The 20,986-nt window shown below is 43.3% G+C and overlaps 1 protein-coding gene across 4 annotated transcripts in view; it reads left to right on the top strand.

The window, feature by feature from the left end:
• The window catches only part of herc1 (HECT and RLD domain containing E3 ubiquitin protein ligase family member 1), a 98,783-nt gene that overhangs the window by 31,429 nt on the left and 46,368 nt on the right, over positions 1-20,986 (top strand). For all 4 annotated transcript variants that reach the window (XM_011487283.3, XM_011487291.3, XM_011487287.3 and 1 more), the window contains exons 16-31: positions 2,065-2,197; positions 4,091-4,282; positions 4,822-5,046; positions 5,419-5,592; positions 5,674-5,788; positions 5,863-5,983; positions 6,251-6,422; positions 6,807-7,149; positions 8,470-8,590; positions 8,667-8,718; positions 14,106-14,377; positions 14,484-14,699; positions 14,782-14,902; positions 15,448-15,685; positions 15,755-15,927; positions 20,814-20,969. In XM_011487283.3, the coding sequence (XP_011485585.1) occupies positions 2,065-2,197; positions 4,091-4,282; positions 4,822-5,046; positions 5,419-5,592; positions 5,674-5,788; positions 5,863-5,983; positions 6,251-6,422; positions 6,807-7,149; positions 8,470-8,590; positions 8,667-8,718; positions 14,106-14,377; positions 14,484-14,699; positions 14,782-14,902; positions 15,448-15,685; positions 15,755-15,927; positions 20,814-20,969 (2,824 nt within the window). The remainder of the gene's footprint in view (positions 1-2,064; positions 2,198-4,090; positions 4,283-4,821; positions 5,047-5,418; positions 5,593-5,673; positions 5,789-5,862; positions 5,984-6,250; positions 6,423-6,806; positions 7,150-8,469; positions 8,591-8,666; positions 8,719-14,105; positions 14,378-14,483; positions 14,700-14,781; positions 14,903-15,447; positions 15,686-15,754; positions 15,928-20,813; positions 20,970-20,986) is intronic.

Here is a 20,986-nt window from a genome sequence, read left to right as displayed (position 1 = left end):
GAAAAAAGAGCAGCACCAAGGACAGAACCTTGTGGTACCCCGCAGGACAAAGGAGCCACAAACGAGGAGGCCTCACCAATCCTGACTGAAAAACGTCTCCCTGTTAAATAATAAACCAGTCAAGTGCAATGCCACAAATGCAGAGACGATGTTCTCGTCAAGACAGGAGGACTGTATGGTCCAAAGGCTGCTGTCAGGTCTAAAAGCACCAGAGCAACAGGCTGTTTGGGATTAACGGACACGGCAATGTCATTGTGGACTTTAGCAGGACGGACTCTGTGGTGCTTCAAGATCTAAAGCCTGACTGAAACTTCTCAAAAATAAAACTGTTTTAAAATGGACTGTAACTGATAAAAAAAAACTTTGTCTAATAACTTGGATAAAAAGACAAATGGGGAACAGGTCTAAAACGAGATAAAACAGAGGTGTCAAGGTGAGTTTTTTTTATAAAGAGGCTTAACCACAGCATGTTTAACAGCAGATGGAACAACTGCAGAGCTTAAGGACGTGCAAATAAAAATCCAAAGTCCATGGAAGGAAGGTTTTCTTTGAAGTTGTACAGATCCTTTGCGCTGGATGCTGTCCTGGCACATCCCTGTATTTTACCCCACCTGGGAACCAGCAGTGGCTTGGGCTCATCGCACCCCCTGGGAATCGAACTTTGCTTTCCTGCACGTCAGTCCTTTAGGTATTTCATCAAAGCTGTACATCTCTTTTGAAAGTTACATGAAAATTTGCACTTCAATAAACTAAATTACAAATAATAAAGAAATTGCTTAACATTTGTTTGTCCTTTAGTTGAAAATTATTATTTAAAAATATATAAACTTTTTTTGGAACTTTACTTTGAACATTGGTCAGAATTTCTGGCTTTTTGTGCTGCTACAATCATCAAAAATGTCCACAAAGACCTGCAGGCCCTGATAATGAAACGCATAGCTGTTGGTTGGAAGAGTAGTTTTGGGATTATTTAGGGACAATAGATGAAAAATAGCTGCTGGGCTGATTCTGGCTCATTGCAGTGATGTTTATAATGTGTACTGTCTCTGAGAAATAAATAAATAAATAAATCAGTTATTTAGTTTGGAGAACTCTGCTAAGGCGTCTATGAGCACGTTGCCATGGCTTCATGAGATCATTCATAGATCATTCATAGAGACTCCCATTACAAGATTCACCATCAACTGCAGGAGCTGATTGTGAATCACACCGCTATCAGGGGTTCTTTTGTCTGTCATGGAAATAAAACAACACTGAGAGAAGTTAGAACACTGAATTTATTTAAAGAAAAGGAAGAAAAGAGGGTGAGATTTTCTAGTAAAACATTCTTTCTCTGATACCTTTTCTAACATGGTCTTGATAATCTTCTGTTTTTCATTATATATCTCCTAAACAATTTTCGGTAGGCTGTTATTTAAGTCATAAACTGACCAACCAGATGCCTCAGTCAAAGAACGTGGTGCCCGCTGGCCCCCACCTTGAGCATTTGATTGACAGATTCTCCCGAGCCGCTTTTAGTGGAAGGGGTGGGGCCTTAGAACAAGCTCACTCCTGATTTACAACAGTTAGTTGCCATAAAAATGTTGACTTGGACCAATCACTGTCGTCTGGCTTCAACATGGCAGCATCCATATAACTAAAAAAATGGTGACCGAATTGGCTTCATTTGGCTGGAGCCGGAGGTAAGGCGTTTTCTGTGGGTGACATCACACACGCGCTGTCCAGTTCTCTAGAAAGTCAATGAAGTAACTGAGTACAACATTTAAAGGTAGTGTGGAAATGTTTAACCCTTTTGTCAAATTCAAACTTGCTGAACAAGGTTAACTGCGGTCTTGTTTGGCTGAGGGTCGGACATGTTCTGTTGTAGATTTCATGGTGTGTACAATTGGGTCTGCCAGCTGATACTGAAAGTGTTTCTCTGATGGGCCGGAGTAAGGATTCTCATTTTGTAGGTGTTTCACTTGTATCAAACCTCCTTTTAGAATGTCCACCTCAGAAGGCTTTGTGCTGTTTAGAGTTCATTTGGAAAGGTGAAGTGACCCAAAAACACATGTTGTTGTGCAGAACTCCAGCAGTGTGGCTCTGCTCCACAAACACCTGCAGCTGCTTTTGCCTCACGCCACCGACATCTTCTCTCGCTCAGCCGTCCTCATCAAGGAGAGTTCCTGGAATGGAAGCATACGAGAGAAGCTCCAAGGTGAGAAAAGCTTTCTGTCTGTTTGTTTGGAAGGAGCAGCATCTGCATCCAGAAGCAGGTTCAGACTTTGTTCTCCTGCGTCCTTCAGTTGGAATGAACAGATCTGTGTTAACATCTGTGAACTGGGGGCCCAGCTGACTCCACCCCTTGACTTATCTTCCTGTCTTCAGAAGAAACAGGCTTCACGGACAAAGATTTATGCAGCCTTCATGAAGAAAGTTGTTGAAAATTAAGAAATCTGAAATTTTCAACTGTTTGAATTGGTCCGTGCAGACATGCCATTCATAATTTTATTGAGAAAGCAATCGTTAAAATCCTGATAAAACACCAAAAATGTCCTTAAGCGAATTTGATTGATGAATTTCAACTTTAAATTCAATACTAAAATTTGATGGAAATGCTTAATGATCTTGTTTTAAAAAAAAGTTTGAATCCATAAAACTCTTTTTTCCTTTTAGGAACATTTTGTGGGATAAACCACAGAACCCATTTCTGATGGTTTTTCTGTTACACTGATGTCACCATGAATTCTTTTTGGTCAAACCAAGCCCTATTGTTGACTTTTTCCCACCAGTGCCAGAAAACTTGAGTTTAGTGGTATGAATAAATAAGTAAATTTAACAGAACCTAAATAGCTACGGTTAAACCAAACAAAAAGTAAGCTTGGATATCCAGGAAATGTTGTAGGGCTGGTTGATAAAATTGATTAATTGATATGAATTGATCCAAGCTTATTCATTCATTCATCTTCTAAGCCGTCTTTGTTCCTTGTGGGTCTGCTGGAGCCTATCCCGGCCACTTGTGGGCGAAGGCAGGGGACATCCTGGACAGGTCGCAAGTCTTTTGCAGGGCAACAATCACACAACCATTTACACCTATGGACAATTTGCAGGGACCAGTTAACCTATGAAGCTTGTTTTTGGGCGGTGGGAGGAAGCCGGAGTCCCCAGAGAGAACCCATGCATACACGGGGAGAACACGCAAACTCCACACAGAAAGGTCCTCCACTGATGTTCTGTTTCAGCGACTTGAACCAGGGGCCTACGGCTGTCAGGCAGGAGCGCTAACCAGTGCGCCACAGTGCAGCCCCGATCCAAGCTTAATAAATCAATAATCGATCTATGAAAGTAGAGACCGATCTTTTATGCCTTTTTTTTCAGATGACCTCATGCATAACAGCAGTAAAGCCAAAGCCATCTAGCTTGATGCTAAATGAATTTAGTCCAGTTGATCAAAAGAAAAAAATTAATTAATTTAATCGATCCAGGCACTGATGAATCAAATTGAATCGACTGTGGAAATTACTGGTGATACCCAGCCCTACAATGTTGTTTTTTTGCATCCAGCCTGTTTGTGTCTCTACTGTTGTTCTGGGAGCAAAAAACAAAGGAGCGTCCTTTTTCAGGGACAAAGATTTGTGTTTTTGGAAAAGCTCTTGCTGATTTTTCAGATTTTAAACTTTGAACTCATGTCCTTGAACCCTAGAATACCATCGCCGGATGATTTACATGAATTTCAATATGTCACATGTCAAGGAGTCTGTGCCTTTACTAGGGAAGTCTCACATGTCCCGGGATTGGGTGGACCAAAGACCAAGTTTCTAGTAATGTTTTTACATTTTTTGTTCTCAAATTCCTATTTTTTTTCTTTTTCATTTTGTCACACATACCACAGTTGAAAATAAAATAAAGCCACTCTAATTTATCCTGTGTTGTCATGTTTTGATCTATTTTTTAAGACATGTACTTTTTGTTGGGTGTATTATATCGGGTAAAAATTACCCGGCAAAAGTGAGGGTGTAACTTTTTATAGCGTAGGTGTCCTAGGGTTAAAGTAAGATTTACTTACCAGCATTTGTATGAATCGTCTCTACTCTGATGTTGTCTGTTCTAGATGTGATCTACGTGTCTGCAGCAGGCAGCATGTTGTGCCAGATCATCAATGCACTGCTGTTGCTTCCCGTGTCGGTGGCAAGGCCGCTTTTGAGTCACCTGCTGGACCTACTGCCGCCACTGGACCGTCTGAACCGGCTGCTGCCAGCCGCCGGGCCTCTGGAGGACCAGGAGCTGCAGTGGCCTCTCCACGGTGAGGAAACCTCTAGGTCCCTCTGACGGGCAAACACTTGTTTCTGTTTTTATTTTGTTCAGATGTGTATGTTTTTTATTTTACCAAGGAAATATGGTGTCATTTCTACCCACTGCCAAAACTCTCGAGGACATAAGAAGTTTTTCAGAAATTTCTACTGTTAAACGCATAACCTGACTGCCTCTCTCTGTAAACCGATTGACAGTCACTAAACAAATAAAAGCATTTAAAAGGTGAAAAAAAGAGAAAACTGTTGGATCTGGTTCTATGCAAAACCTTCCATAAAAGCTGAACTGAAAATCCAAACCAAAGACATCTGTGTCACAGCAGAAACTGACTATTACATAACTAATACATGAAATGGAAATCATAATTGCTAGTTTGCTTTAGTAGAAATAAAGAGTGAGTTGATTCTGCTCCACATTTCTATGCTGTCAGGGCTGGAGGAGCTCTGCAGTACAAACATTCATGTTTGAAGCCTTGTACATGTGGATGTTCATGATGTTCTCCTCCATCATGTAAATGCTTTCCATGACCAGGCATGTCCGACTTTGCCGAGCCCGCCTCAGGGACAACGCTGCCGCAGCCGTCGCTTCCGTGGGTGTGGCTAGTGGATCTGGAGAGGACTGTGGCCCTGTTGGTGGGCCACTGTCTGGGCGGGATGCTGCAGGGGCCCCCCACCTCGCAGGAAGAGCAGGACACAGCTTACTGGCTGAAAACCCCTCTCTTCAGTAACGGACTAGAGATGGATGTCCCCCAGCTTGGTAAAGTGAAAAAGTATTTTTTGTTTCTGAGAAGAAAGTGATTATCTGAGAAAATCTACAATCATAAATTCTGAGTTGAAACGATAATATCGTCTTTAACGATCTCACAGTGGGGAACTTCCATTGCCATAATATTTGTCAGGATCAAACATCAAAGTCCAAAAGAGAAATTTAAAATACACAAAAAACATTGCCACAAAAGTTTAAAAACCGTAAATATAGTTATTTACACTATGCCTTCAAAACAAACGATAAAATTCCCTGAAAAATAATGTTTTTAAGAGAAATATGACCTATGGATGTGATATGGTTGTGTTGCATTTTTCTTTCAAGTTTTCCTCTTGCTCTGTGACATGCTCTTCTGCCCCCCAGACTCCTACATCAGCCTGCTGCTGGAGGCGGCGCTGTCGGAGAACGAGGAGCAGAAGCCCTTCGACTGCACTTTGCTTCCAGACTTGAATGTCCTGGTGGATTTGGCTTTGGCGTCTTCTAAAGAACCTGCCAGCAGCCTCTGGGTCAACATGCAGGACTACGCCATCAGCAAAGGTCTGCTTCACCCCTGGAACATTTGTTCTGTCGCCAGCCTTGAGCTGAGAATCAGTCTGACCGCTCTGCTCTCTGTGGCAGACTGGGACAACGCGTCTCTGAGTAACGAGTCCCTGCTGGACACGGTGTCCAGGTTTGCTCTGGCCGCCTTGCTGAAGCACACAGGGCTGCTGGGCCAGGCCTGTTCTGATGGAAGGTAAGGTCCTGCATGGTTCTCCCTCCCTTTTTAATGCTGTATGAAGTGGCTCATGAGGTTTGGGGCCCCGTCAGGTACCAACCCTCCAAGTCCCTGGCAGAAATCTACCGCAGTGTTTATAAAGTACGGAACCGCCTGCTGGCTTGCAAGAGCATGAATTTCTTACAAACCAGGTCTGCCTCTCAGGAAAGAAGGGTGAGTTGGAGAGTAGCTAAATCTATTAACTACATTATTCTTAGACAAATGCTATTTAAAAAAGAGGTTTTCCGTAATGGATGGTAAACAAATAGGAGTGTTTACCACCCCTGAAACATCCTTCAGCCTCAGGATCCAGGGAAGGTGGGACTTAACATGCAGATCTGTATCTTACACAGTTTGTCTTTGGATCGATGCAGTGAGTCCAAAACATTGCGTGGCGTAGATTCTTGTGAGTCTATTCCTTATTTGGCTCCTCTGGCTCAGATTTCAGACATTCAGGACTCTCTGGACTTGGACCCTCAGGAACACTCCCTTACCCGCACCATAGATGAGGAGGCAGAGCTGGAGGAGAGAGATGAACGCGAAAGAGAAGAGGGCCACCCGGAGCAAGACGATGAAGATGAAGACAGGGAGCACGAAGTCATGACTGCTGGCAGTAAGTCCAAGTGTCTCATCAGCTCTCGGACACCTGGGTTTTTACCCACCTCCAGGGGGACAGTGAGCTGCAGTCACAGAAAGCATTTGGTGATTTAACATCCCAATTGAAGCCCTTAATGCTGATCGCAGCAAGGCATTGGGTCCTATTTTTTATTTGACCTGACCCTGGATTTGAACCCACAACTTCCCAGACTCAAGGCTACTGAACTGGGCCGAATAAATTTGAGGTCATCACGTGATCCAAAGAGTGTGTGAGCATGTGAATGAGCATGTGCGTGCGTGTTCCTGTGGGTGTGTCTATGTATTGGAGCATGTGTGTGTTGGAGTGAGGGAAGGTCTTTCACCTGGGTTCTGCTCTAAACCTGCTTTCTGTGTGTGTCAGAAATCTTTCAGTGTTTCCTCTCAGCGCGGGAAGTGGCTCGCAGTAGAGAAAGGGAATGGACCAGCAGCACTACAGGACTCGGTTCTGGATCAGTGTCCAGGAGTGGAGGCGGTGGCGGCCTGGAGGACGATGTCCTGCTGGCCCAGGAAGGAAGACGCAGCAGCATGGGCCTCAGGGAGGGTCAGGACTTGTATACAGCCGCTTGTAACTCTGTGATCCATCGCTGTGCTCTGCTGGTTCTGGGCGTTAGTCCAGTTCTGGGTGAGCTGACCAAGCAGAACCAGGAGGAGGGCCAGACACAGTCGGCAGCAGGAACGCAGGAATGTCTGAGCTTCATGACCAGGTCAGGACTTATCATGAGCGTCTTTCTGCCTCCAATTTCTTCCTAATAGGACAACTGTGGGTTCTCGGCAACTCGGCATCTTTGACCGCATTATCAACTCACCGTAAAAAACGTTGAACTGAAGAAGTGTGGCTTCACTTTAGGACTTTAGCTGATTACGTGTCGACTGTTCCTGACGTAGCCTGTCCATTTTACAACCTTAACATGTTCAGTGAGATGCTGCGGAGATGTGTTCAAGTTAAGAATCTTAACTTTTATGCTTTCATAAAGAAGCAGATATTAAAGGAAAACACAGTGAAGTTCCCAGAAGAACAACCAAAACGGTGCTTAACCAGCCCATCCAGTAAAGCAGTGGTCCTCAACCCCTAGTACCAGTCCATGGGACAGTTGGTACTGGACCACAGAGGAAAAAAACACAACTTGCATTTTTCCGTTATATGTATAAATCTTATACTGAAGGAAGTTTTATTTTGGAAAAGTTTTTGGAAAGTTTCTCTTTGCAGAAGAGAGGAAACAGAAGAAGAGTTTTTACTCCGAATATGGATTTATTGTGACAGTTGTTCCAACAGACCATAATAATATTGCAAAAGATTCAGCAACCAGCTGTCTGTTTCAAAGCTCCTGCTAATAAAGTTCCTCAGACGGTGGATTCATATTTAGTATTGTATCTATTATAATCAGCCAATCTTATGGCAGCAACTCAGTGCATTTAGTCATGTAGACATGGTCAAGACGATCTGCTGCAGTTCAAAGGGAGCATCAAAATGAAGAAAGGGGATTGAAGTGACTTTGAACATGGTATAGTTGTTGCTCGCAGACAGGATGGTCTAAGGATTTCAGAAGCTGCTGATCTACTGGGATTTTCACCCACAACCATCTCTAGGTTTACAGAGAATGGTCCAAAAAAAGAGAAAGTTAAGCTGCAGTTCTGTGTGTCTAGTGTGGCTCCACTGGTGTATGAATGCGTATGAATGTGATCTGTGACCTAAAAAGGGTTGGGGACCACTGCCACCAAAGGTATCTATCCTAAAATATACTCTGCTGCTAAACTCCAAGTGGAAAAAGCATGAAAAGTGACGACAATATCAACCATGCTTAAACTAGAACTAAGCCTTGGAAGGAGAAAAAGCTGTGGCCTGCTGTCAAACGCAGCAGATGATGAAGAAAAAAGAGCAGCAGGTGATGAAGAAAGAGCACAAAGTGAGACTCCAACATGATGGAGAGCTACCTGGTGTTAGAAAGAAGAGGTAGAATGTGTTTTGTTGAGATGCTCACTTCTGTCTGACGAAGCATTGAAGCTGGTGATATTTGGGTCTGCAGGAGCGAGAGTCTGAGTGCCGAGAGCCGGTCAGTTCAGAGCAGCACGGGGTACCGGCTGACCAAATCCAGAAGCGAGTCGGACCTGTCCCAGCCCGAGTCGGACGAGGAGGGGTGCAACCTGGTAAGGAAAGCCCACATGTGCTCTGTGCTCACTGCAGTGAGTTTAAAGCTAAAGCGTGCTTTGTTCTGTCCTTCAGAGTGGACGTAGAAACATTGATCTGGACTTGGCCTTCTCTCAGAAGAAGAAAGGTAACGCTCTGACAGAACATCTGTGTCCCTCCTGACTCTCTGTCTTTGATCTTTGAGGATAATTGATTTGATTCTTTTGAGCATGTTTATTTTCTGGTGAACCACTCCTCAGTGATTGTAACGTTCCACCGCCATTCATTCTCCTCCGGTCCTGAATGAAGCCTCTGAGAAAGAATGTCCGTTCATGGAGCACCGAGGAAGGGCACCTGCAGGGCGGCAGCCATGGATTATCTGTGTTTTCCACCATCCTTTTAGGTTGATTAGACTTTTCCAAAAACATCTGTTTCTGTTTGGAGCTAACCACATTAATTTATTAGATGCAGCAGAAAAGGACTTCGGTTAATGTTTGAACGTTTGGAAATAGAGGTCGACTGAAATGCTTTTTTCACAGCTGATAGTAAATATTTATTGTCAAGGCGGTTGTTAACTGAAATTTGTGGTCAATAATAATTTGAATCAATAGTAAAACGTTTTAAATAACAAAAATCATCTCAAACACTTTATTTAGTTTTAATTATTAATTAAAATATTAATTTTAGTAGTATTACTTATGCGAGAGAAAAACAGATGACAAGTAATAATAGAAATGCCTCTATTGATGTTAAATAAAACCTTTAAAATCCCCCTAAAATGATTTAAAGTAAGGAAAGTAAAGCCTCCAAACACCACAAAATAATCATACAGTTAAAACAAAAAAGTTGCACTTTCCTGGTTCAGTTTAATCTGCAATAAGAGTTGAAAAAAGTAAAAAGGGGAGCCACTGACCTTCTCTACACAAAGCTATGATAGACAACTTCTGTGTTCTGCGATCTCCATCGACAGTCTGACCAGTTTTCCCTGCAGTTCTCTCCCTGCTTCATTATGCAGTAATCTTAGTGTGCTTTCCCGTAGTAAAACAAGACTGATCTGGGGTTTTGGACCCTCTACACCACACATATGCTTCAAATGGTTTCATGGTGGGAGATGCTACAGTTTGTTGGAGCTGTCACTCATGTTTTCAGTGAAACAGCGAGGCTGTGAAAGGTGAAAAAGCAACATGGCGAGGGAACATTTAATTGGTTTCTGAATTAAAAAAGGAAAAAACTGATTTGTGTCAAAATACCAGATATTAGCAGATTGCTGGGTCCAGCTGATTTAACAGTTCATCCCAAATACAAATAAACATTTGAAAATGAGCTTCAACAGTTTACATGTCATATCAGTGAACGCTCACGTTCATTAGCATTTATTGTAAATATTTTTTCTCATTGGAATAATATGCAGACAGTACAGAATTGTGGTCATATGTTAGCAATGAAGTCCAGTTGTTAAACTCGGCAGTTTTGAAAGTTGTGTACATGTCACTCTTTATAAACACTTTACTTGGTACATGTTGAAATGACTTAACAACAGAAAAAAACGTGCAGAAGGAACAGATCTTTAGGTAACTTCAGTCCTCTGAGTAGCATGAGTGAGATGTCCCCCTGTGGGATACGGCTCCGTTTTCCTCAGAAGCACTTTCCTCATTACTGATTGGCTAATGATTGCAATGCCAATGTCACCACTCTATGAGCGTCCAGCGCCATGACGTAGCGTCATTCAAGATGAGCATTTCTTCTAGTTTTCCCTCAGCAAGAAGGGCTGTCTGGTTTCACTCATGCTACTCAGAGAACTGGGGTTCTGCAAGTAACCTGAAGTTCTTTCTCTGCGTATTTGTTTCTGACATGGAGAGTCCCGTATTGCCAGACAAGCTTATCTCAAGCAACCAGGAAAAATGCCCCATTCCCAGGGAGAGGGAGGTTGGTGTGCTCTTGTCCTGGTTCATTAGGGCAGACGTAGCTTGAGACTCTGCAGCCTATGCCGAGGTCAGGAGGCTGAAATCCTCATCTGGATGAAGCTACTGTGGACAGTTTGAGGAGATCCAGCGCTTCCTCGTCCTCCTTTGCAAAGTTAAATTTTGAGCCGTCCTCAGTGGGTGGAGCCGCCCGCTGCAGCCAGGTTGAGCTGGGAGCCCCAGCTGCCTGCTGTGCATGGTTTCTTGTCCGAGTATTTGTCTTGGCCGTCTGGCGGCAGGCAAGAAACAGTCAGCAGGGGACAGACTAGTTAATGTCATAGACTGTTCATGGTGAAGCGAGCACAATGGCTGCATGCACCAGGGCTCTCAATTGCACGTCAGGCATGTTTTAGGCAAAGACAACTGGAGCTGACCTGGTACGTGCCCTTTTTAGGCCTGCACAATAAATCGCAAATTTATCGTCATCGCGATATCAAGCTGTGCAATATGCATATAAAAAAAGACAGTGAAAATCACAATAAATGGTTACTTTAAATGTGCTAAAACAATCCTATGGCGGCTTGAAGTATTTAGCTAATCAAATAAATCAATTTATGCATTTGACCAATCAGATGAAGCCCTTTTATGTTAGATGCTCGCCTCCCATGTAGACTAGATTCATTTGAGTATAATTTTAGGTATGTTGACTCTTATTTTAATAAACCGTTGCAGTGAAAGGGAAATTATGATTTTGGTTGTTTTGCTATTTGTTCATTTATCGCAAGTTATATTGTCATCGCTATATTGATCACTAATATCGCATATCGCCAGTTTTCCACATATCGTGCAGCCCTAGTCCTTCATCTAAATTTTTATGCCTCAACTTGAGAGTTGAGCCCCAGAGTCTTTGTTACATCTGGTGCGATGGGCCGGGGTTTTCCAACCTCCTGGTAACTGGGATGTTAATCAAAGGGAATTGTGTTTGCCAGGAGGCTAAGCATGCAACCAAGCTGGACAGTTAGGGTGCTTACCAAAAACAAATGCCCCGGTTTGTGGTGGACAGCCAGAAGCAGGAGTACCGTATTTTCCGGACTATAAGCCGCTACTTTTGTCACCAACTTTCGTCACCAACTTTCGACACTGCGGCTTCTTTCATGATGTGGCTAATTTATGCTTTTATGTATCGGCCGGCAGGTGCGCCCCGGCAGTCTCAGAGGGGAGACTGCCTGCATAAAACTATGCGCAGCAACAAGCGCTATTGCTTTGACACACACTCAAGCAGCCAAACAGCATGGACCTCACTTCAGTTGTTCGACACTTCAGTCATGGTGCAATAAAAGAAATACCCATGCCCAGCCGCATCCCACAATCCTTTGGTGCCTTTAGACAAAACGTGCACGTGACCGCCACTACAATATGACACAACTTTCAAGTTAAAAGCAATCGTAAAAAGCAGTGTGAAAAAAATCCAAAAGGTTTGGGAAAGCCGGTCAGCTGCGTGGCAGAATTTTTCCTTCACTGTTGTGGAAGGAAACTTCTGGCGCACGCGCCGAGGCGCATGCCGCGTAGAGCGCGCGTGCTTACAAGTCCAGGGGTTGACATAGCCCAGAAATTTGCACTGGCCCACAGGGCCAGTAGTTTTTGAAAGTTACTGGCCCGACACCGCGCACAGCGAGACCCGCTGCTCCGCAGGTGCTTGCAACTTTAGGGGGGTCCGGGGGAAATTTTAATATGGTGCAATTTGGTGCATTCTGGTGACATCTAGCACTTATTTATACACTTTTCAATGACTAAAAATAGAGCATATCAAACTTAAATCTGCTCTAGTCTGTTTCAGATGTTTTGAAGAGAGCGCTGCAGTGTAGTAGGAAACACTAGTTAAGAAGTTTTCATGCTGCTTCTAATCACTGCTATTTCACATTTGTTCCTAATCAATAGTTAAGAAGTTTTATTGACTTTTTTGCCCTGACTGCCTTAAGGTTCTGCTTTTTGTTACTGTTGCAAAGTTACATTTACTTTTTAGTTACTTTAGTTACCTAATTAAATTAAATAATTGAAAAATTAAATACAATTAAATTACTGAGATCATTCAGCTAACTAGAAATACTTACTGCTTACAGTGTTGTAAAGAAAAACAAAATTAAGTAGTTTGACCTTATACTCCATTTGAGTCTGAGATTCAGGTATTTTGAATTGCCTTTGATTCTTTGACATTCAGCTTAAAGCTTAGTGCATACAGTTTCATCTTCAATGCATTCATTAAATATCTTGCTGTCCATAGCACTAATTCCACCCGTCACTCCATCTAACATATTCCTATCTATTCCTGCCATGTCTTCCACATCTCTGACATGCTTCAGTCTCTCTTCAGTGACGGTGTTGGATTTATGATCATCGCGGTGAAAAACCACCAGGGGGCGCGCTGATATGTGTGTCAGTTTAAATATATCTGCCTAAAATGTAATAATAACCCACTGGCTTGTTCCTTCGTTGTTGCTGTTTAACATTGTTTAGTATTGAATTGTTACATTCAATAAAGTTTGGAAAAAAAATTGAGTGAGCGCGTGCCGCGTGGTGCTCGGCAGTGACAGCCACGCACGCAGGCGGGAGAGGAGGAGAAGAGTGATAAAAGGTTTCCCATAGAAACCCTTGAAGTCTGAACACAGGACTAGCAGAAAAAGTAAATTATGAAGACGAGGTAAATCTACACGTTTTCACAAAATATACTTTATTGAAAAAGGTGAAAAATGTATTAATTGTTAGATATTTTAGTGGCCCGAGCGGACAAGTAAAAAATAAAGTCTTGTGGTCCGTACTGCTCGAAAAACAGGACCGGGCTAGCCCTGTTATTTCCACATTGCTGAAGTGTTACTGCCGTGTCACAGGCGGAAGGAGGGGAGAGCTGCTCTCGCGTCCTGCTGCCGCTCCCTGCTCTTTCTTAAACATGCACGCGGTTTCAGCACATATACATCCTCAATCTACAACACAGTGTGGCGAACCGGGGGTTAGCCCCGCCTTAAACCCCTAAGACTCATGGGAAGTGGGGAATCTGAGTGTGAATTTCCACACCATAACTGAGGGAGCTGGTTGCTGAAGTGAGGTCCATGCTGTTTGGCTGATGTGGGTGTGTTCAAATAAATAGGCTAAACTACTGGTCACTCCCTCCTCTGTGAGACTACTGTGGTCTCAGAAACGTGACACTTGGATTGCTACAACATGCAGCTTGTATACAAGTGCGCTCTATAACCTGGCAATTACGGTAGCTAGTGCCTGGTGACGGTACAAGGTGACCCCTATCTGTGGACACTTAAGCTAGTTACCTAAAAGCAAAAAACAAGATGTGTTTCAAAGCGAAAACAGGTGTTCGGTGACGCAAGTGATCAACAGCCGATCAAGGCGTAATGAGATTAGTTCTTTTAGGTATTATGCAGGGGGTTTGTCCCATAGTGAGACATCGAAACAAATGCTAAGGATCAGAACTTCAGTTTTAGCCCAGTTATTTATCCCTTTCCCTCTGAGGCATGTGCTGACATGTCTGTCCATTTTCTTGTTTTGTGAAGTATTTTATCTACAGAAAGAGGGTTTGTCTGCTGAAAGGCTTCCTAAAATCTTCTTGTCTCCTCCTCTTTGCCAGGCCTTCTTCACAGCTCACCAGACTCCCTGGCTGAGTCCTGGTTTCAGGCTAAACTGAGCTGCCAGCGAAGCTACTGCTCTGTTCGCTCATATGAGGAGTCAGATCTGGACCTCAGCCGTTCACTGGGAATTCATGCAATCATTGACAACCTGGTCAGCTACATCATTTGTGATGTGGGCCTTGCTCCTGCTTTTAAGGATCCGGATGAAACTATGTCCACAAGCCCACAGGCTACCATCCTGACCATGGAGCAGCAGCAGAGCAGGGCAGAGGTGAGGGGGTTGCATACATGGGAGGTTGAGCCTTTCCGACATGTGGTGAGCCGTGAACAGGGAGTTGCCAGAACTTTCTCCAAACTGAAATGTTCTGTGTTTCCAGCTAAGGTTAGAAGCGCTTCACCAGATTGTAGTTCTGATCTCGGGTATGGAGGAGAAAGGCAGCCAGTCAGGGAATGCTGGTCGGTCCAGTGGCACCTTCCATTCCTCGTCCCTACTCACATCCGTCCGGCTGCAGTTCCTGGCAGGCTGCTTTGGCCTCAGCACTATCAGCACCGGAGGGCTGAAGAGGGAGAGCGTGCAGCTGCATCATTACCAGGTACCAGGTTGCTGGTTGAATGGTAATAATCCCCCTAGTAGTTTTCTATTTTCTGCTCCTTCAGCTGGTTTTGTTGTTGCAGGATGGAATAAAGTCAGCCAAGAGGAGCCTTCAAATAGATATCCAGAAAGCAGTCCATAAAATCTATCAGCAACTGTCGGTCACGCTGGAGAAGGCACTGCAGGCAAATAAGCACCACATTGGTAAGACTTTCTTCTGACAAGTGATGGAAAAATCTTTTGTTTACCACATTTTTCAGACTATAAACAGCAGCTGTCAAAAATCCCAACTACAGAATAAAAAAAATCAAATAACCGTTGCACCAGAGTGTAAGTCGAACTTTTAGGAGAAAAGTGCGACACTTTAGAACGACTCCGACAAGCCTGGCATGAGACTACATTTACACTGAACGCAATTCGGGCATCAAATATGCTGCCTCCGCTGCCTCTTTTGGACGCTCGTCAACATGACACTTGTCCAAAATTTGATGCTCGTGTCTTATTTCTGAAATAAGAGTTTTTTTCTTTTTACAATCAGACCAAATTTAGGAAATTTATGGTAATTTTACTGTATCTGCTAAGGCTTTGGTTACTGTCCTTCCTAATATGGTGTCATTTTTTACATCCACCTGACAATGGTAACAGGCTGGCGTAGCGACTCTACACTTTATAACTCGTTGCTTCTGCTTTGGTGACCTTGTAAAGGTGATATAAAGTCTGTAGTGTTGTCCTGATTTTGTTTTATCTAGAAGCTCAGCAGCGCCTCCTGCTGGTGACCGTGTTTGCACTGAGTGTTCGTTACCAGCCTGTGGATGTCTCTCTGGCCATCTCCAGCGGACTTTTGAATGTGTTGTCCCAGCTGTGTGGCACAGAGACCCTGCTGGGGCAACCCCTGCAGCTCCTCCAGAAAACTGGGGTGTCCCAGCTCGGCACCGCCCTGAAGGTGGCCTCCACTCGTCTGCTGCAGATCTTGGCCATCAGTACTGGGTAAGAGAGGTAAAAATGTAACAATCTGAAGTAGTGAGATCAAACCAAATGCGGTTTCTCCCCTTTTAGGACCTATGCAGACAAGCTATGTCCTAAGGTGGTCCAGTCTCTGCTGGACCTGCTGTGCAGTCAGCTGAAGAATCTGCTGTCTCAGGCCGGAGTCAACCTTCTGTCACCTGGGAAAAAGCCAGAGGACGTCAAACATGAAAACATTGCCAACATGGAGAAAAAAGACTTTAGAGGTAACAAGAGTTCTCCCTGGTGTTTTATCTAGAAATGAATCACAGTTTGTGTTTATTAGGCGTGTAACGGATAATCGATGAATTGATTTCTGTTCCTATCATCCAACCAGATGAATCTGTCTGAGGCAGAATCAAATCAAATCTACCTATAGGGTTAATAAAAAGTGCTTCAAAATGAAATGAATCGATAATCGATCTTGGAAAATACCATTCGGATTGCGGTAAAATTGATCAGTCCATCATTCCGGTCTAATGTGTGGAAACACTTTGAATTTGGCAAACACAGTGTAGTAGAATAGGGGTGTGTATTGGCAAGAATCTAGCGATACGATACGTATCCCGATATTGTACCGGAACACATTTTTTCCTCTTTTAAAAAAAAATATGGCTTAGAAAAATCTTTATCTGAATTTCAAGACGTCTTTCATTGTAATAAATTGTCAAATTCAGTTTATTTAATGATCACAGCGTTAAGAACTGCAACTGTATCTCATATATAAGTTGCTTTTACCCAGGCAAATTTTAAGTGCTTTTATTTTGGTAATCTAAAATATAGAAAGGGAACAGTCAGCATTGTCTGATTTCCACAACAAAATATATATCTATATATGAAAAAAAATGGAATGAATGTTGCTTAACCAATAATGTCCTAAAAGTATGATTGGGGAAATAAAGCACTTTTTTCTTTCAGTATATCTTCATGTAGCTTCTCCAGTACTTTTAAATGGTTCAGGAGCCTGAATGGTGTTTCAAAAATAGTTGTTTCCAGGAACAATAAAGTGTGATGAAGAGGGTGAAGGAAAGTTAAATGTGACAAAGATACTTTGTTTACATATCTGCACCGCTGCAGCCACGCTTTCTCACGCGGAAGTAAACTAACGCTGACCGCCACGATGTCGGCCTTTTTTCAGAGCGTTACGCACATCACTCTGATCCAGCAGGTCGCTGAACTAGATTCTATTGCTGGGAGGTTCTGCAGAACTTTGGCCCCCTTTGCGGACAGCATTTTGGTTGATGCTAAGTGCATTAGCCTATTAGCCGCTGTGCAGCTGCAGTGCTTCACTTGTTCTCATCTGAGTCCGCTACAAAGCACCGCAATCCGGGTTTTTATATGTTGCTAGCAGCAACATGGCACAGAGTTTTAGTTCAGTACCCATTCCAAGTAAAAACTAAGACTACGTTTACACCGCAGGCTAAAACGACCCAATTCAGATTTTTTTGCCCCCATGTGACCTGTATCTGATCTTTTCATGACAGTCTGAACGACACAGATAAGATCTTTTCAAATGCGGCACAGGCCACTTGGGTATGTGGTCCTGAATCCGATACGTATCCGATCGTTTGAAATGTGACTTCTGTCTGAACGGCCAGGCCACATGAATCGACCCGTACATCATGACACGCTACAAAAGTCATACTTCTGCGTTGAAGTAGGCGGGAACTAGAACATAAACATCAACCATGGCGGATGATGCTGCTGAGATAGTCAGTGGAAGGGAAGCGAGGTCCCCAATTGGATTAATATTTGGGGTGACAGCTCTATTCAGGCCAAACTCGAGGGCTCTTATCGCAACCGGGCGGTTTTTGAAAAAAAATTTCAGCGAAATGGCCGAGTGTGGTGTTGAACCTTCCCCGCGATTACTTTTTTTTCTCCCTTTCCGACCGTGGTCACAAGTGTGGGGGACCAAAGGCGGATCCTCTTTTGGGGTTCACTTTCCTTAGACCCTTAGATTCTCCAGAGCGGGTTAATAAAGAGTAAAAAGCATTTATTCTGGGGGAATCCTTCGTTTATTACTGTTGTCCTTCCTCCCTAACACACAACATGAATGCGCACTGCTGCCCCCCCCCCCCCCCCCCCCATTCCCTACGTCTTTGCACGTGCTCTCCTCCTCTCTCTTACACACACACACACACGCAGCCACAGCACATAAACATCTCCATTCCACAATAGTGGGTACAGACGATCCTGGCTCCAATGCGTTCTCAAAATGAGAAGATTCTTTTTTTTTTTTTTTTTTTACTTGTCCTGTCCAACAGCTAGGCAGACAGATGAGAGCTGAGGGCCTCTTGTGTTGGACATATTTTACTTTAACAAGAGGGGTTATTAATCTTCAGACAAACCAAAGGTATGTCTGAATAAACCCCTTTTGTAATTGAGGCCAAACTTTATTAATTTCAATCATGTTTGAAAATCTTTGGTGTTGGACCGGACGGAAAAGGAAAGAGGGGAAGAAGAGAGAGGGACGTTAGAGAGGGGGGGGGGGGTAGGAGGGTGATAATAGGAGGGGAAGGGGGGTAAGACCATGAAGCAGCATAAAGCAACAAGTTTACTGGTTGTTAATCATTATGGTAAGGTTCAAATGTAGTACAAAAAGGGCGGGGCCTATCCACACACACACTCAAATGTTATAAACACACCTGCTAGCTGCAAAAATGTCCACCTGTCGACATGTACACAAAACAGATAGTGTTCACACGCATTATTATGCCTTAAAACCAACTAGTGTCAAATATTTCAGTCATTCAATCATGCAAACTGTTAGTGCAAAGGTGAGCTAACACCTGTGCTCAGGTGAGTGTTTATGTTCTTCTAAAATGGATGGTGGAACGTGACAAGAAGGAGGGAGAGTGCCCTGCCATCCCCACCCCAAGACCCCCACCGCAGCAGCAGCGGCAGCCGAAATCCCCCCAATGCCACACACAAATGAGAAGATTCTAATTGTCCTGGCTCCTTCGAGAACATGAATTTAATAATGCAAAAAGAGCTCCGCTGTTGACAACACTGTTGTTGACATCCATTGCTAACGTTAGCTACCTCCGCAAACAACGACTGACGTCGTTCACCGTTGAGTACTCTTCTGCGCATGCGGGTTCGGGGTCATTTCACGGTCACACAGGAGATAACAAAAATTCTCATTTACATGGAAATGTAAACAGCCTTGCAAAAAATCGGATTTTTAAAAAAAATCTGAATTGAGCATTAAGCCCTGCAGTGTGAACGTAGCCTAAGTAGTTCATGTCTCATAACAACAAAAAAAGCTGTTTTTGTGCAGAGTAGAGCTGCTCAAAGAGGCTCCGTGTGCTCTGCTGCCAACTAGCGGTCGGAGGGTGAAGTGGAAAACAAGAGTCATACACTGAAGGATGCTCAGAAATAATTAAATAAATATCGCCCTGACAGCATTTTGAATCGATACAAGCGGCAAATGAACCATTGCTATATATTGCCAAATCAATTATTTCAAACACCCCTATTGTAGAATGTTCTAAGAATGTTCCCTTTGGATTATTTGGATGTGAAAAAACAACAGTGGGCTGAACTTTAGGAAACTAAAACGTGAATGGATTTCACATTAATTCTTGTTTATTTAAATCATTTAAAATGTACCAAAATCAACTATGAATCGGATTTTGGTTCAAACGAAATTCATACAGTTGCAAAAAAGCTGGCAGTACAACATCTACAGATCACTGAAAACATGGATGTTAAAAAAAGAAGCCTAGAATGAACGTTTATATCTTATTATTTAAGTGTATTTGGTAGCTTTGTCAATCTTTTGTCTCTTAGCCAATGTCCATCCTGAGACTGGAAAGTTGTGAGTTGAAATCTACGGTTGAGTCACACCAAAGACAACGGGACCCAATGCCCCCCCCCCCCCCCCCGACACTCAGCATTAAGGGGAGTTGGGGGGGGGGGGTCAACCACTAAATGGTTCAGCTGTGTCTGCAGCTCACCAAAGGAGAGGGGTCAAATCGGGAGAAGAAATGTCAAGCACCTTGGTGCTGACAGCCAATGGGACTTTAACATCTCCAACAGTTCAGGATTCATTTGTCATTCTGCATCAAACCACAGTCCCGTGACATCTAAGTCTCAGAAGTGTCTTAACAGCTGATAAAGTTGTGCGTTCTTGAGGAAATGTTTGAGCACAGCAACCTTTTGTCTCATGTCATCAGCACCCTAAACACTTTTACTCGGTTTTAATATAATCTTACAAAATCCGCTCGGTCTCAAAGGATTAAACTTGCTCACATCATTAAAATGTTAGCTTGACGCCATTTCTTTGTTCAAAAAAATTTTTGTGGTTTTAGCCCAATGATTCAATTTAATTCAATTTTATTTGTATAGCCCAGATTCACAACAACTGTCGTCTCAATGGCCTTCGTACCAGTAATTACAAGGTAAACATACAATCAAAAAGGATCATAAATGCATAGAATTCAATAGGAAAATACTAAAACTTTAACTAAACAGACTAAGCTAAACTGGCATCCCTGCCCTTAGACCCCCCTTCGCGGTAAGAAAAACTCCTAAAAATATATGGAATCCAGAAAAAAAGAAGAAACCTGAGGGGTGTCCACATGTAGGAGGGATCCTTCCCCAGGATCGACAGGCGATGTACCAGAACTCTTAGGGAAGAATTAGCTTATCTAACCCTACAACTACATATTTTAAGTCCAGCAAATGATCTTCATCCAGTTGAAGTTGGGGGACGGCTGGGAGCGCGAGACGAGCCGGAGACGGGATCCACAACCAGGTGTAGGAGCAATAGGAGAACTGCTGCAGTGACTTTGATCAAAACATTTTAAGACCTAAATTAAAGGGATAATTTCACATAAGCCGTTACCGATCCAAGGCCTGAGGGGGCTGGTGTCCGCAGTGTTGATGCGTATTTTCCATCATAATTCAAAAATAAACTCTATAAAAATCAGACAATGCCATTTTCTGGATTTTGTTGTTGTTGCATGTTTTGAATTGATTGAAGCGTGACTGTGACAAGCATTCAGAATTACAAATACAGTTGAATTTGGCTACAGATTTTCTCCCTTTATAATCAGAAAACATAAAAGTTTTCTCCATAAGATTCTAACTGGCATGTTCTTAATCACAGCTTTGGTACGGAAGCAGCACACAGCAGAGCTCCACCTGGGAGACTTCCTGGTGTTCCTAAGGAGGGTGGTGTCTTCAAAGGCCATCCAGTCCAAGATGGCCTCCCCTAAATGGACGGAGGTGCTGCTCAACATTGCTGCTCAGAAGTGCAGTTCAGGTGTGAACACCGATAAA

Source organism: Oryzias latipes, chromosome 3 (genome assembly GCF_002234675.1).
Source record: "Oryzias latipes chromosome 3, ASM223467v1".
Lineage (NCBI taxonomy): Eukaryota > Metazoa > Chordata > Actinopteri > Beloniformes > Adrianichthyidae > Oryzias > Oryzias latipes.
This window is presented reverse-complemented; position numbering and strand designations above follow the sequence as displayed.